The following is a 17,272-nucleotide window of genomic DNA, read 5'->3' as shown; positions in this document are numbered from 1 at the left end:
TAGGTTTTCCTTGAGAGAGGAAATGATACCTTTTTTGAGAGCTCTGTGTTGCTAACAGGAAACTTCCTGTGGCCCTTTCTGCCCCTGGATTTAGGAATTGCTGTTTGCACGTGATTGACACGAAGCAATTTGTATTTAATGTACAGTTACTCTGGAAAATGATCTGCTCAGGAATTGAACTGCCCTGAGCTTGTTTAATTGCTTCAATTTGAGGAACATCATGGATCTGTGTTTGTACATCCCACCTCCCTCTATTACAGTGGAACTGTCATCTTCCACTTACAGAGTGTCTGCAATTAAGAACTTTGTGCAGCCTAGAAAGCAGCAAGAGAAATCTGTGTGGGAACAGTTGAACACAGCTTGGGAGGATCACTGGAGTCAGACAGTGAAGTGTGAGATCTGGGGAGGCAAACTGGCAAGAGGAAATGCAGAGGTGCAGGAAAAATACAGAAAATATGAATATAGGCACCACAAAAGGATGAAAAATAGAATAGCAAACGTTTTAACCTGCTAACCATGCTTTGAAACTGGCATTTCTCAAGTACAGATATCAGCTCTGGTAGGGAACGCTTCAGCATCATTTGTCAAGTTCTAATTGCACTGTGACCGTGTGGTTTTACAGCTCAGGCTCATCAGAGACCACACTCTACTCCTCTGTGCCCTTTTTTATTTTGTTCTTTTACATTTTTTCCTCCAGCTTCTTTCTGCTGTCTTCACCTTTTTTTTTTTTTTTTTCCCTCTTACCACTCACTTGTAGCCCATTTTCAGAAGGTTTCTTTGCACATAATTCTGGCATCTGCATCACAGGAGCCATTCCACTAACACAGCTTTGGTGTTCTGACCGTTGTGATTTCTCTCCATAGAAAGGGGAGATAAATCAGGCTGGGTATTGCTCCTTATTACTGAGAATAGGGTGGGTTTGTTTAGGGAAGTGACAGTGTTGGGTTTTTAAATGTGATAAAATCTTTTTTTTTTTTTTTTTTTTTTGTAGAACTCTGTATTGGGAAGTAAGTGCTCAAGGAAACAATTGTTGGACTGGAACAATCTTGAGTATAACAGCTAAGGAAGCATAAGAATAATTCCAGAAATGAAACACAGAACCTTTCTTTGCAGTTGCTGAACAGAATTGTGTTACCTGTATCTGCTCTGGAGTGGCCAGTGGTCGTTAATCTTATTAATTAGTCTTGTTAATGCTTTCTTGGCAAGCATTATCAACTGCAGTTGGTTTGTAGTAGAGTTGAAAATTCAAACTTGGCTCTTCCAAGAAGATAGAAGGAATTCTCTCCTCAGCAAATCTTAAAATACCTGAAATTTAGACTGATTTTTTTCCCCCTAGTCACAGGCAGGATATGTGATATCTTTTTATGGAAGGTAGTAGGTCTGGCCAGTCTATTAATGGATGGCATGATAATTGTAAAGTTCTGTAATTGCACTTAAACCAGCATTCACCAGATTATTTTTCTCCTATTTGTAGGAATTTTCATGCAGTAACGTGCCAATTAATTTCCTTTGCCATGATTAGTTAGCTACTCAAGGACTCAATTAATAGTGATTCCGTTCTGCAGCAGTTTGCAGAACTTCCTGTAGTTACCATGGGAGCAATCAGGGTTTTCTATTGCTTGCTCTTGGAGGCAAAGATGAAGGATTTTTTCTGCACAAAATCTCTTGGTAGATTTTTGAAGTCCACCATGGGATTGTTTCGTGCCAATACCTCTGAAACAGCATCCGCAGCGACCTGACTTTTCTGAGCCCAGTGGGACAGAGATGGAACAGCAACAAAGTTGGAGGCAATAAACACAAACATAAATTTAAGCTTCTTGGAACTGTCGTGGCACATTGGAACGAGTGGAAACCAGTCTTGAACTTCATTGTTTCAGCTCACACCTAACACTTGGTATAAATACAGAGGTTCATCTTCTCCTCTCACAACAGGGCTCCGAACCAAAGGCTGCACTTAGTCAAGGTTGGCTGCTGCTGCTGCTGCACACTGAAACCAGAACTATCCATAAAGAATAGAGGGATTTACTGACTTTCCTTGGGAAAATGGAGCTGCAGATTGAACGTGTTCCTACAGGAGAAATCATCCGCGTGGTTGGGCACAAGGCAGAGCGCAGGACTGTAAGCCTGGCTTTTATTGTTCTCTGTCCCCTTCTGGTGCTGTTGGTTACACAATAACCAACTTAGATCCGAACTGAGCAACTCCAGGGTAATAATGGAAGGGTTTGCAAGGCTGGTTGGTCATTGGAGTGACTGGAGCTGTGCTGTGAACAGTTTGATCTCTCTGGGATGGAATTAGTAGCAGTGAAGTGAGTGGGAGTTTAGAAAATCGTTAAAATTTATTTCCTGTAGAAATACTGCAGTGAACCAAAGTTGGTGTTTGGTCTGGCTTTATGAATTCTGTCAGGATTCTGGGAGCACTTTCAGACTGCAGAGGAAGGGAAAGAGCTTTGAAATAGTTATTTTGTTCCTCTTGTGTTGACTGTGCTGTCATGGGGTTCATGCCCTGAATGTTACAGGAAGGTTCACATATGGAAAATTCAGTGGTACAGGCACATATTAACAAACTTGTAAGTATCTCAAGGAACTGACTATTCTGTTAACTTGGGACTTTATTGACTTGTGTTCAGGGTTTGTACGTAAGCAAATAGAAATCAATGAGCTGATCTTTTCTGGTTTGACACAAACAGTTGAGAAAGATGGTACTTTCCTAAGAATAATTTCAGTTTTCTTGGAATTAATGGCTGTTCTGTGTGTTTTGCTTCAGAATATTTTCTATCTGTATTTGTGTAATTTTTAATTAAAGGAGTCAAAGAAAAGTAACTGTGTAAAATTTAAAATGTTTGGAACTACCTAGGTGCAACTGAATTTCTCTCTGTCATAGCTATTTAAAACCTGTTTAACAGATATTCAGCTCTGGTAGAGCCATCTTGTACTGAAGTGCACATCTGTGCATGTTGCTGCTGTTTCCTAGCATTGTCTTTCTAGTGACTAATCTGAAACTCAATCTGAAAATGAGCTGAGACATTTACTGTGTGGTTACACAATTGTCAGGCAGAGTCATTTTACTTCAGAAAAACCCGAGAGCTCCCTCTGCCTTGCTATGAGGGGAGGCAGAGGCAATTCTGGTGTTCTTTGCTTTGCAGGAGTGTTACTGACTTACTCGTAGTGATAGTAGGGGACACTGGCAGGACTGAATTGTTGTTCCCAGGGGGAAACGTTCCTTTGAACCTTAGCGTGTGCCGGCGTCCTGGGGAAGGCATCAAAGAGAGAAAAGGTATCCGTTCAACTTCCTAAAAGTTTTAAACATTTTTTACATGAAAACTGTGTCAAGCAGTGTTGGTGCTGCATGAATGGCCAGAGAGGGGTGGTTTTAGAGAAACTTTAAGGTACTTTAAACTGCTGCAGGACTGGCAAGAGCAGAGCTTTTTTACTGTTTTAGCTCAGAGTGGTTCAGGCTGTTGGAGTTCAGTGTGTAGAATTTCCTGTAGATCCTGACGAGACTGCCTCGGGTATTTCACACCTGTGTGGGATGAGCCAATCCGCTGCTCACAGCGGATGGTTACCCGAGCTCGGTGCAATCACTCCGGAGCGAACTTCACCTGCGTCCTTCCCAGGAACATGCACTTCTGATGACTCCCACGGCCAGGAGGGGCCGGTAGAATTACCATCAGCGTTCGAGGTTTATCTTGTCCGTCTGGAGCAGACAGGTGCGTCTGCCCTTGGAGGCAACAGCTCGCTGCCGAAGCCGCTCAGCGGGATGCTGCTGCCGCGGACAACGTAACCGGCGCGGGCCGGGCCGGGCCGGGCCGGGGGGCGAGGCGGGGTCCCGGCGGAGCTGCGGGGCCGGTGCAGGTGAGGGCGGAGGCAGCGGCCCGCAGCCCGCATGCCCGGCGCTCGGACATGCTCACTAGCGGCGCGGCGCGGGCTCCCGCGGGCAGTCGGCGCCGAGGCGCTCGCGGAGCCGCCGCAGGGCCCCGAGCCGCGCGTCCCGGGGCGCCGAGCGCAGGTGAGCGGGGCCGGGCCGGGGGGGGGCCCGAGCGAGCGAGCGGTCGGTGTGCGCGGCCGCCTCCCGCCCGCCCGCCCGGCGGCACCGGCGCTCGGGCACATGGCTGCGGGGCGGCGCGGGGGCAGCGCCCCGGGCGGCCGCGGCTCGGCCGTTCTCCCGCAGCCGCCGACCTTCCCGGAAACTCGAAACATTCTCCACGGAAGGAACAAATGAGCGGGGTAGAGCAGCCGGCATCCTGGCGGCGGCACGGCGCGGCTCCGGCTGCCCGGAGCAGTTGCTCGCTGCCCGGCTCCCGGGCGGTCGGTGCCTGCACTCCGGTAACGCTTCCCTGCGCGCATCCCCGCCCGGCGCGGGGCGAGCGCTGCTCGCGGGGAGCCCGAGCGGAGCCGGGGCCGGGCAGGGTGTGGCGGGGCTGCTCCCGGCTCCGACGTGGCCGTGACACGGCCGGGGCTCCAGGCGGCTTGGCTTGCCCTTGTCAAGACAGGCTTCCTGTACATCCCGAACTTGCGTTAGAGCTCCGAGCGCTGCCGGGTGTGATCCACCCTGCTGTGCACAGCGCTGACGTTCACGCTGGAGGAATTCCTCCTTTGCCAGGTGCCTCAAAGCACTTCATGGAGAAAGCTCGGTGTATTTAGCCCTCTCTCACAGGTGGAGATGGTTAAACTCCTCAACTTCTCCAATTTAGACCACGGGTCTGCGTCCCCACTGAGGCTCAGGGGTCCCTGGCTCTAAAGCTGCTTTCCATGCCGGTTTTTTCCCCAGTTCTAATATACCTGGAGTTAATTGCTTTAAGTGACAGTGACTCATGGGAGGAATCTGACTCCGCCTGGATAAGCAACTCATTCTAGTAACTTGAATTTTCCAAGTAAGCTGGCTTGAGCTGCATTCTTGTCGTTGGGAGGATTACAGAGGAAAAGTGGTTCTGAGATACAATACAGAGATTATTCTGGTATTTAATCTCTCTCTGACAGTTGCTTGGGGCGGAAGGCTCCTCCAGAACTACTTGTGGATAGCAGCTGCTTAGTTTTTAAAAGTGACAAATGAGAAAATTTGCTTGGTTGGTGGGACAAGCCATGAAAACAGAACCACATCTTAGAGCACTTGTGAAAAAAGGCATTTTTCTTTCATCCCTTTTGGAGCAATAGACAATTGCCAGTTGTCAGCACCTTTTCAAAACTTTTAGAAACTGCCTAAGGCTTATGGAACTGATGAGTTCTTAATTTTCACAGTAGGCCCTGATATGGCAACCACTGTCATAACACTTCAGGGGTTTTAGTTTTGATAGTGGATATAATCCTGTGTTCTAGGGAGGGGCTGTGTAAATATGAATTTTGTGTTCTGCCTGGCAGGGACCAATGGAGTGCTACACTGAACACATGTTGTCCTAATTTATCATGGTATAAAGGATGGATTTATTTTTGAAGAGGAAAAAAAAAAAAGGTGTGAATCATAACACACTAAGGAATGAGAGATCCCATGGTGTGAGTCATTATCCAGTGTGTAATTTCTGTTCTCTTCTGCATAATTAATGGTGAAGAAACTTGTGATTTACAGTAGTACATCTTCAGGATTTATAATAATGGTAAGAGAACTTACACAGATCCTGACAAAATGAGTCAAGCCATTTTTATTTGATCTAACCCAACTGGAGGAAGGCCAGTACAAAAAACTGGGGGCTAAAAAATGCTATATAATATTAAATATAGTGTTTCTTTCTATGAATAAGCTCGAACTCTATGGATGCCTTTATGCAAAGCTAAGATAGTCTGATAGTCTTGTTCAGATATTTGGGATTTTTCTGTTTGTAGTGTCGTGTTGCTTATTACTGCATTAGGAACCACATGCTTTCTAGGAACTGGACAAATTCCTGTCCAAAAGGAACAGTCTGCTCCAAATGCAGGAAAAACAAACTGCAGCAGCTGCCACAGTCCCAGGGCAGTGTATAAAACACAGCTCCCACTGCTCCTTCCCTTGGCTCTTACCTGGCAGCTGTGAACGGTTCCAGCATGGAAAATACTGAGGAGCACTGGGCTGCAGCACTTTGCCTCCCAGTTCAAAGGACTGATGAGTGAGCACTATTCTCAGATAACCAGTAGTGCCTTCTGGAGGACAAATGTGTGTCTGGGAAAAGCTGATGTGTTACAGGTGCTGCAGAAAAGGAGGTGGAGGGAGCTCAACTGCAGATTTCCCCGGGGCTGGTGTGTCCCACAGGCCTTTGTAAGAGCTGTAACTCAATCGCTTGTCCTTTCACACGGGCTAAAGAACCATTTATAAAGGCTGATTTGTGTGCTTCTGAAGTGTTACCGTGGGGAAAACCATCTCTGTTTTGCTTTGGGTTACCTCTGTCAGTGGCAGCCAGAGGTGGTTAACTGGTGAGAACTGATCCAAATCGGAACTGAGCCGGCCAAACAAACAGGTGATTTGTGAGGAGCAGTTTCCCAGCCCGGCTCTCTGTGTGAGCACAGCAACATCTGCACAGAGGCTGGGAAGGCTGGGGTCAGGTGGGCCCTCTGTGCTGGCACGAAGTGATTGCAATTGCGGCACGTGTGTGTCTCCTGTCAGGGCTTTTCCTGCGTTAAACACTGCTTTGCTGCTGTGGAACCAGCTCCTGAGTGATGTGGTTGGCTCTGCCTAGGATTGCTATCCCTGGCTTCTCCAGAAACCTGCTGTCAGCTCTAGTGGGTGAGGTTTGCATGCCTCGTCTGCCTCTGAGATTGTAGCACAGTTCTTTTTCTGCCCGGAGGGAGCCACTTGTGCTGTGCCTCTCTGTGCCTGGATTCAGGGATCTCTCTGCTGGAAAATATCCTGCTCTGTGTTTTGTGCCCTCCTCTGCATATTTCTTGTTGATGTGTTAGTGGGGTGGGTGGCCAGCTCTTTCCAGAAAGCATTAATAAAGATAGAAGCAGGCAGCACAAGTCAACGTGAAAGGCTAACAAAGCTTGTTATGGCAGAAGGTTTGGAGTGGACAAATCTCAAGTAATTTGTTGCAACTGAGTCATGTTCTGTGGGGGTGGAAGTGTTCCTTACAGCCCTGCCCTGCCTTATTTAAATATTTAAACATTTAAATACAGCAAAGAGCAGCAGGGCCAGTACCTTTTCTGTTGCTATATATCTCCAGTGTTCTGTATTAAATTCCTGTACTGGAAGGCAGTAAAGGTTAGTATTTAGAACTCCTGTGGCATTCAGGCACGCATGGATAGCTCTCCCTGGCAGCTTTTTTTCTTTAGGAAAGCATTTGGTCAGGTGCCAATGTCCAGCTTTCCTGGGACACTCTCAGCCCTATAACCAGTACAGTGACCTTGGGCCAGCATGGCCACCACCCTTCCTGTGATTCAGTTCAGCAGCTGATAATAAATGGACGTAGAATTTGACATTTTGGCAGTACCTTTGGAGTGTTTGCCCTCTGGGCAGTGAGGTCCCAGGGCTGGGAGGTACAGCAGGCTGCAGTCACTGAAAGCTCTGCCACTGAATGGGCAGTGTCATTGCTGGTGGTGAAGAATGTCGTGTCAAAATGTGTTGTGATATTTGCCAGGAAATGGAGAGTCCATGAATGACTAAAAAGTGCTCCGTGACACAGCTGTGGTGGCACTCAGCCTGCAGGCTGGGCTCTGTAAGCTAGAGCTGTGCCTTCAAATTTATTTTGGTAATTTCTTTAGAAGGCACTTTTCTAGTAAAATTTCAGCACAGAGTTTGCTATGAAGATGATGAAAGGTCTAGAGGGGAAGTCCTATAAAGAGCAGCTGAGGTCACTTGGTTTGTTTCAGCCTGGAGAAGAGGAGACTGAGGTCAGACCTCACTGGGGGCTGCACATTCCTGCCCTGTGACAGGAGGAGGGAACAGCTGGAGCAGTGCCAGGGCAGGTTTAGGTTGGATTTTAGGGAAAGGTTCTTCCCCCAGAGGGTGCTGGGCACAGCCCAAGGCTGGCAGAGCTCCAGGAGAGTTTGGACAGCTCTGCCAGGGAGGCGCAGGGTGGGGTTGTTGGGGGGTCTGTGCAGTGCCAGGAGTTGATCCTTGTGGGTCCCTCCAGCTCAGGATATTCTGTGATCTGACTCTGTATTTCCTTTTAGTGTTCTGGTGCCTGTCCAGAGATTTCCCCCTTACAAAAGGTAACACAGAGGTGTGTTCCTAACGTGGGACAGTGCACACTGGAACAGGAAAACAGCCTTTGGAGGGGTTGGAGGCTGCAGGGAAACCTTGGTGCCTCAGCAGCTGAGTTTCATTAGGCAGAGTGAGCCTGGTGCCTTCTGCCAGCTGACAATCACCAGGTGTATTTGGCCATTTTGCTAATGAAGAGGGGGATTATGGAAGGAGCTGTAATTCAACTAGGGAGCGGTGTTTGTCAGAGGATTTTATTGAGCTTGCAATTGCATTTTTCTTCATTACCATATACTCAATATTTTATGGTTGTCTTTATGTCTGTTTTCATTGTCACCTGATGCCTGGTCTGGATGGGCTATTCCTATCCAGGAAAGAATCAGTTTTACCTCAGCATTATAATGACAAACTGAGAATAGAAAAAAGGGTAAACTCAGCTTTCACATTGCACATATTGTTCATGGCTGAAGGGTCCAGTTAAGTCAATGTCCAATTATATAATGAAGAGATAGTGATCTCTTTAGCTTTTTAGAAAATTAAATTCCACTGAAACAATATAACTGGGACTATAGAAGTAGGAGGAAAACTATTTTCCATTCTGAAGCAGGCCTTTTTATAGAGTTGAGTTTTTTTAAACTCACTAACAGTAACTAATAACTTGTACATTTATATAGCCCACACTGAGTCATTGTTTACTCAGGGAAATGACTTTCAACAGCCAGACTTGTTTGTGAAGTTTAATAACTAAAATATGCAGTTCTGTGCTTTACAAGGCTGCACACTATAACCAACATTTTGGAAAAAAACAAAACCTGGTGCATATTTGCAACATCACACAGCACTGCATTACAAATGGTGCTGCTGCAGCTCAGGTTTTGATCTGCAGTAAAAGCTGGTGAGTCCAACAGTGTGGTTTGGAGACAGGGAAGATTATTGCACAAATTCGTGTTGGGTTTTTCTGGAGTTTTATTGAACCTTCCAAATTAGAGACCAGGGAGCCTTGTTCTGTGTCCACACACCTTGTTGTTTTAAATAACAGGTTGTCTTCCACTCTTAGGACTTTTGGAGTCTGTCTGAAATTACCTCTTGTTCTTCTTGGGAGGGAAAGCCACACCTTTGCACCAGGAAGCCAGAAATTCTCTGTCTGACAGAACTGGAACTCAGACAGAAAAACAGATGTTTCTTTTGCCTCCTTTGAGTGAGCACTGGAGTTCAGTTGTAAACTTTTCTGCCTTTTCCTGACTCATTATCTGCTGTTCTGTGTTAGCATGAGATTTTCTTACAGATGTTACAGGAAACTTCCCTCCCTACCCATTACACTTGTAAAGGTTTTAACAACAGCCAGGGTTTGTGTCCCTGGTTGGTTTTGGGGTTCTGAATAAACAACCAAGTGCAACAACCAGCGGAGCACCTATCACATTTCTCAAGTAAACCAAGTGCTTCATTTTAAATAGTATATGCAAAAAGTTTATTTTTGATTTTTCCCAAAATTACAAGCTTTTTTGAACACAATTTTGTTGGAAAACAGAAAGGAAAACTTCGTCTTGTAATGAAGGCAGATATAAAATATGTGACTTGCAAAATCCTCATTTTATTTGTGCATGGATTTGTTTGCTCATATAAGTGGGGGAGAGGATCAAAAACAAGTTCTGCAGAAAAGTACAGAGTGTGTTTTTGTGTGTGCCCAACCATAGCACCCTGTGGGAACGCAGACTATATTTAATTTTGCTGATCTTCTGTCCAGGAATCAGGTGGATAGGACCTGGGAACAGCAGTTTATGGAGCTATCAGCAAAGCTTAGAGCATCAACTTCTACCATCCCAGAAATTCTCATGTTTTATTTTTATACTTCCATTAAAACAACTGTAGAGTGCTGTGATAATCCTAGCAGGTTTGGAATTACTGAGAGAGAACCACCAGGTTTCCTTGGGCATAAACCCAAGTTGTTCTGACTGCAAGGTGTCAGGATGGACATGGGTTATTTCTGATCAGCTGGGGTGTAGAAAAAGTGTGGATGGACATATCAAGGTGAAACGTGGTTGTTTGGAAAGGGAGTTTACAAATCCATAACCTTCAAGGGGTTTGAATATTCTCTGCTGGTCTGAGAGAAAAACAGAGGCTGAAAACCCAGAAGGAAAAGTGGAGGCTGAGAAAGGGTGGGAGACCAATAAGAAAAGCAGAAAATGAAAAGGAGTGGGAGGCCAAAATGGTGTGGGAGGTCAGCAAGGAAAGTAGAGGCCAAAAAGTGGAGGCTGGAAAAGTTAGATGGAGATAAAGATGTGTGGGAGGCAGAAAAGGTGGTGAGGGCAAAATAAGCCCATATCAGAGACCTGATCAATCTCATTTTGCTCTGTTGGCCTCCACATCCTCCTGAAGAAGGGGACTCTCAGACTATTCAGCTGAAGAAAATTAAAGCTCAGCTTTATGGAATAACTTGGGGACAAATGCCCATTGTCTTGGCTCTTGTATTACATTGGTTGAAGCTTATTTTCAGTACTTAAAAATTTGGTTTCCAGCAGAAAGCAGCTCTTTAAATTGTTTGAGTAAAAGTAGTGCAGATGAGCTGTAGTGCTGCCTGTCAGTTCAATACCTTAAAATATTGTCATTTAAGATCACCAAAGAGGTGTCCCCTAAACCCACAGAAGAAACAGCACTCTCATGACTGCTTTTGCAGGGATTTGAGAATGCTAGGAGGAATTTGGGATAATTTATGCAAGAGGTATTTCCAAACGAGGTGTGTTAAATTCCCTTAGAACTTTTAAGAAAAACAACATAATGAAGAAGCACAGTGCCTTTTTTCTTTGCCTGATACAATTAAAGAATACAAGGGTCGATGGTTATGAGCCATTTACGTATTAAGGTAAAGCTTTCAGATGTTATTTGACTCAAATATAAACTAATCTGATTTGAGGTATTTGTGTCTTGATACAAGGAAGAAGCAGAAAGGAAAGAAGAGTAAAAAAAAAAAAAAAAAAAAGATGAGCTGCACTTCCTGGAGAGAAAAGCAGGGCATGGCTGGTGCTGGCAGGTAGTGAGGACTTCCCTGCTGCTCTGGCAGGCTGGTCATGAGGGCTCCATGTGAAGAGGAAATGTTGCAAGAGATGTGGTGTTCTGTATGCAAAAAAACCCTTGTGCTGTGCAGGAGGCTGTTTGATCTCTCTCTCTTCAAACTGAAACCCGAGCGGTTGCCAAGTGTCTGCTCTGAAGTTTCCGGATCTAGGTGGGGACAGGGGAGTTCCAGCTGTAACCTGAATGTGTTGAACTGGCAGCTGCTGGTGTCCAAACCACTTGCACTGGGAGGAAAATTCCACAAAGTGGCTCCGTGTAGGATGAGAATGTGAACTATGTCCAGGCTCACGGCCATGGAACTCAAAGCTGCGCTCCTGTGACTGTTTATTTTTCTCTGGAGGCTTCAGTGAAGTTGGCTTTTTGTCACTGAGTGCAGCTTTGCTGGAATGCTGCCTGCCTGCCATCAGAATAAGGGAGCACCTGTGAAAGGATTGTGGTGTCACCTGAGAGGAAGGAAATCAGTGTTGCTGCAGGGTGAGTGTACACATCTGGGAAGAAATCTTTGGACGAGCCAGTTATTGCCTTGCAAGGAAAGATTAGGTTGTGACAAATTTTTTTGCTTTGGAAAGGTAAATTCTGGTGTAGCTGTCAGCTTGGTAGCTGGCTGCTTGTTTTGAGCAGTGAATACCTCTGTGCTGAACTCCTGAAAGTGTTTTTCAGGCCACACTTGTACTGGTCTCAAATTATCTTAATTGCAAACCACTTATCTGAACTGATGAGTAGTTAACACAAATGTGACACGGTGCTCGTTAGAGTAGAAAATCAATCAGTGTTTAGTGTGGGCTGGATTGACATTTCTGGATTGATAGGGGATGGGGAGGTTCATTTGGGTCAATAAATGGCTCAGTGAGGAGTGTGTGGAGTGAGCTGCTCCTCTCCTGTGTGCTGGCAATCAAAACCCACCAGCATCAGCCTTCATTTCTAAGGCCAAAAAGTGTCAGTTTTTGCAATTTTTGGGAGTAGCAGAGCAGTGCTGGGACAGGATCCCCACGTGTCAGAATAGGTGATTTGTGATGTTGCTTCCCTGCTCCTGGAGCACTGCAGCTGACGGGCTGCACCCCTGGTGGCTTTCCTGGGCTTGTCCCCAGGACTGCTGGGGGTGATACTGTCCTTGTGTCACTTCTCCAGGATTTCAGTGCTCAAGGCAGGAGGGTTTGCAGAGGGGAGGGGATGAACAAGCAGCCAGAGAGCCTTGGGGCTTCATCCATGTCACTTCCATGAAATGCCCTTTCTTTTGTATTCCCCCAGTATCTCAGATAAGCTTATCCTGATATCAGTTCTGTTTAGAATCACAGAATGGTCTGGGTTGGAAGAGACTTGAAGACCATCTTGTTCCACCTTTCACTGAACCAATTTAATTCGGTTTCACTGTAGTCCTCCACTCCCTGCCTTGTACTTGCATCCATTTGACCCTTTGATTAACCCTTTGAAACAAAGTTGGGAGAGCAGTGATGAAGAAAACAACAATTTCTATTTGTTTAGTTCCCTGCAGTGTCTGCTCAGAGCTGAGTGGATCTTAGTCCCAGTCCAGAGGGGAAGAGGGCAGGACAGGCACAGCTGGGACAGAGGCTGTGTCACAGTAACATCAGCTGTCCAGGCCAGCTGACAGCAGCCTGGGACTGCCCTCTGGCACCTCAGAGGACATTTTCTGTGCCCTTTTCACCTTGGACAAGTGTCTGGAGTGTAATGATGTGGGAAGATGGCTTGTGTGGCTGTTCTATTCTTACACTGCTGTGTTTTGATCTTGGAGTCAGTGCTAGTGAGAAGTTTGTTTGCTAGAAGCTTCTGCAGTCACACTGGGGGACTTTTGTGCTCTGATGTGTGGGCTGATTGGCACCAAAACCTCCCAGCATGTGGATGTGGAGCTAGGCCAGCTGTTTGGGACATAAATGGTAATTAGTTGTTTTCTAAATGTTGGCTTTATCAAGGTTTACAAACAGAACAGGCCATCTCCACTGCTCATAATGAGCATTCCCAAGCTCCAACAGTCCCAGGTCCTGAGCAGTGCAGGAGCACCTGCCCATGAGTCCTGCACTGCTGGTGCCCTTTAATGTGCTGTCAGATCAGGGAGAGAGGCACTGATAAATCCTTCCAGGCTGCACATGCTGGGCCACGGAGCCAGGAAAAGCTGGTGTCTGTTCTGCCTCTTGCCAAAGCATCCTTAGAGTGGCATCCAAAACAGGGTCCAGTTGTGGTGTCTGCAATGTTTTGCTCTCTTCCCCTTCCCAGAGCATTGTTTTGCATGGATGGAGTTTGGGAGAGCCAGTGCACTGAGGGTCAGGATGGGGGATACCTTACCCAGGTGAGGACGCAGAGATTCCCACTTTTGCCCTGCTTTTCATCAGGTGTAAAGATCCAAGGAGCCTTTGAGCCCTGTGGGACTCTTAACAAGGCATTTGTGGTGGGTAGGAGAACAAGGTTACTGTGTTGTGGTATCTGAGCATGCCATGAGAGACACAGGCAGAAAGAGTAAGGGAGAAAGAATTAATTCTGCTGCCAAAACCTTCCGTGCAAGAGGTCGGATGTGGTTCTGTGCCCACTCTGGCCATACGTGCAGGTTCCTGCAATTTGTTGCTGTCACCGCCAGCAGTGGCACACAAAGAAACAAAATTTAAGAATGCCATCCTGCAACAGAGACCTCAAGAAGCTATTTCTAGATGGAATTGAAGCTCTGTGTGATGTAGTGGACTGTAGGCTCATTGTGAGGGTAGGAAACAACCAAAAGTGGTTTGCACTGGAATTCTTTATGCTGTAGCAGGCAGCTGGATTAAAATGTTTTGGAGCTTTGCTCCTTTTTGATGCACTGTGGGTGAAGAACCTTCACAATCAGCTGTGACCCAGCAGGTGAGCTGGAGTGGGTTGGCACTTGGAAAAGTGAATTTTGGAATAGTGAGGTTTAGCCCTGCAGCTACCTGCATGCAGCTACTCCTGGGAGCCATCAGCTGTTGTGGAATTTGTCAGCTCACCAGGCAAGTGTGTGCTGCCTCTCACACACACCAGCAATTCTGAGAATGAGAAGGACTCTCAGATTCCAGTCCTGTATGGCCCTTCCCCTCCAGCTCTAGGGGCTCGTGGAAGCAGGAAAGGAGGTCAGGCTTGAAATCCAAAGTCGGAGGAGAGGAATTTGTGGATGTACAGCAGATAACGCCCATCACTCACTGCACTTGGCCACTCCCACTCCCCCTCCTTTGTGGAAAGTGTGATTAAAGCCAGCCGCTCCGCCCTGGCTGTCTGAGCCATACATCCATGCACAAATGCCAGATTCTCTTCATTCCAGCCTGCTGACTTCAAGAAGGACTTGCTCTGACAAGCTGGAAATGAGGGCTGGCAGCTTCATCTGCAGCTCAAAGGCTTTATCTCTCTTAGACACTCTTCCTAACATTTCCCACAAACACTGCTCTGCTGGTAGGAGCTGTTGCACACACAGGATCCATCAGGGACTTATGAATAAAGCCTTACCTTGTGTAACTCTCCTCAGAACAGGCAAGGAACACTTCACAAAGCACTTGGCACCAGGCCTATGGCAGAGCTGGCTCTCCTTGTGCTTCAGCCTCATTATCTGGGGAGCAGTAAGAAGAGTCAGCTCAGCCTTTGATTCTCCTGTCCCCCTACCAAGCACTGATGTTCTTTCCTCCATAAAAATCCTACAGTCCGGCCTCCATCTCCCACTTGGACTGTTTCCATCAGCTGAAAGCTGGCAGCTTTCCATCACCTCCAGCTTCCACACCATATTCTGGTAGTTCTTCACCTCAGCCTCTCTTTCCTCTGTGAACTCGCACCTTCACTCCTGCCCCACTGCTCCATGATGAGTTCTTTGACTTCCAGGATTGTTCTGGCTCCAGCAGCTGCTGTTTCCCTGGTGTTGCCTCACTGCTCCATGAGGGATGCCAGCTGTGTCCACCTGTTAGGGTTGTTTTGCATGTGCCTTTAAGGCAGCTGCTTCTGCTGCATTTGCAGCCTTAAACCTGGAATATTCATATTCCCTGGCCTGTCTCAGTCAATGGATGAACTCAACCTTCACTAAATGCTTTCAGATCTATTTGAGATGTAATAATGCTTCTAGAGAACCTGTGCCAGCAACTGCAAGATAACCAAGCTCTTCTTTGATTGCTGTTTCTGTTTCAAAATCAGTATTAGAGCAAGTGTACTTTTACATTCACATATTTAACATGTGGAATGAGATAACCTTCAGCTTGATGAAGTAAGGTGTGCACCCTCATATAAAAATTTATGATAAATGAAATTTGAGTCATCACTCTGATTGTGACATGACTTCTGCTTAAAAGGGCATCTTTGATGTCATCACCATATTGCTTCACAAGCAGCTTGCTGGTGTTATTTCAGGTTGGGGAGGGTGTGTTCATGTCTGTAGCTTCTAAAAACCATCAGGCCAGTGTTAAATGTCTGCCCAGTGCTTTGCAGATTGCACAAGTGGCTGTTAGCAGACAAAATTCTTTTTTTTTTCTGGTCTGATTTTTGAGCGAGGGCTGTTATCACAGGGCTTTGACTTATGGCCATATAACCACCCCTGCTGAGCAGAAAGGGGATCCCAATGATACCTGCTCCAAATGCTCTCTCCTGACCATGGGACTGTGCTTCCTGGACATTGTGTGAAATAAGACTTGTGAAACAAAAGCTCTAATTTCCTTTGTGAAGCTTGACACAGAGCTCACAGCTCTGCAGCAGCAGGATATGAGAATTAGAATCATTGTTGCAGTGAGGATTTTGAACAAGAAGCAGGCTTGAAGTACCCAAAGCATTTAACCTCTGTGTTTTATTCATTCTGGAGCAAGTGTAATTTAAAGTGGCACCTCTATAATTGATGAAGTATCTTTTTACCATTTGTTTAATTACCAGTTTCAATGTGTAGAAAGCAGCAGATCAATAATTTACAGTGATGAACTTCCTGTGTCTCTGTTTTTCTACTTCAGCCATGCAAACAACAGCTCCTGAGACAAACCCTCAAATATTGATGCTTTTCTTTGGGTCAAATAAAAGAGCTTAACCTTTTTTCCTAACACAGGTGTGCTCCAACACCACTGAAGCTGAGGGCAGAGCACTGACCTTGGCAAGGCAGGGTTAATTTAGGCCTTGCCCTGCATTTTGTATCAGCTGTCAGCTTTCTGCAGCCTCCTCTCATTGTTGGAGCGATGAAGGCTGGGCTTCTGTTGTTGCTGTAACAGCAGATGCTGCTGCCCTGGCTTTAGGAGAGTTGTTAAAACAGAAAATTGAAGCTAATGAACCAAAGCTGCTGCCTGTGGTTTATATGTATTTCTTACATGATGGATTTTGATAACAAATGTTGACTTTTCTATATGAAATGCCTATTCTGGAGACTCTTGGATCCTTCTGTCAGGTTAGAGCTCAGATTCCCTCATGGTCCTGCAGCACCTCCTCAAGGGGAGGTCCTTGATCTGTCCAAGAGGAGCTACAGGATCTCTACCTGTCAAATCAGAGGGAAAAAGGAGTTTCCTTCCCAGTGGGATGGGCCTTCAGACAGTTCCTCTTGTGGTCCTGGCTGCCATGGACCGTGGGGTTTTCTCACACAGCACATCAGAGCAGAAGATCTAAAGACACCCAACTTCCCTGAGATCTCCAAATCCATGCATTTCTAGCAGGATGGTGAGCTCTGCTTTCAGTCTCCCAGTCTCATACCTGTGATTCTTCTCACTTTTTAGAGCCAAGACAAATATCTTATTTCTCCTGGACCTGCCTTTGAGAAACAACTTAGTGACTGCATCCTTGGACTTGGTATGAAAAATAAACAGGGAATACATCCCTTTCCTGTCTCTTAGAGTGCCAGTCCTCATCTACTGTTGGAGAACAAATGCTGTGGGACAGTTGGCATTTCTCTTAATGTCACAACTGTCAATTCCTTCAGGATTTCTTCTTTCAGCTGGAGCTCACAGCCCAGAAGAATGTTTTGTTTTAGAAAGTAGGTGTAAAGGGTCATGAGGAAGATTCCTGGGCCTGTTGTGTCGGCCTCAGCAGGGTTTGTGTAGTTTTGCAACCACCAAATGCAGGATTAGGAGTAAATCAGACAGGGAAAGAAAAAGGGTTTGGACCTAACCACAGCTGGGGAATGAATGTTTCCATTCTCTG

The 17,272-nt window shown here is 46.2% G+C and overlaps 1 protein-coding gene across 4 annotated transcripts in view; it reads left to right on the top strand.

Moving 5' to 3' along the window:
- The first annotated feature begins 1,954 nt into the window (after positions 1–1,954).
- Positions 1,955–17,272, top strand: part of MYO1C (myosin IC) — a 51,158-nt gene continuing 35,840 nt past the window's right edge. For 2 of the 4 annotated variants that reach the window (XM_053995450.1, XM_053995449.1), the window contains exon 1: positions 3,553–4,006. In XM_053995450.1, coding sequence (XP_053851425.1) covers positions 3,884–4,006 — 123 coding nt within the window. In that variant the 5' untranslated portion in view covers positions 3,553–3,883. Of the gene's footprint in view, positions 2,119–3,552; positions 4,007–4,089; positions 4,324–17,272 lie in introns of those variants that run through there. The other 2 variants (XM_053995452.1, XM_053995451.1) reach the window with 2 other exon arrangements.

The sequence above is a fragment of the Vidua macroura genome, chromosome 20 (assembly GCF_024509145.1).
Source record: "Vidua macroura isolate BioBank_ID:100142 chromosome 20, ASM2450914v1, whole genome shotgun sequence".
Taxonomy (NCBI): Eukaryota; Metazoa; Chordata; class Aves; order Passeriformes; family Viduidae; genus Vidua; species Vidua macroura.
This window is presented reverse-complemented; position numbering and strand designations above follow the sequence as displayed.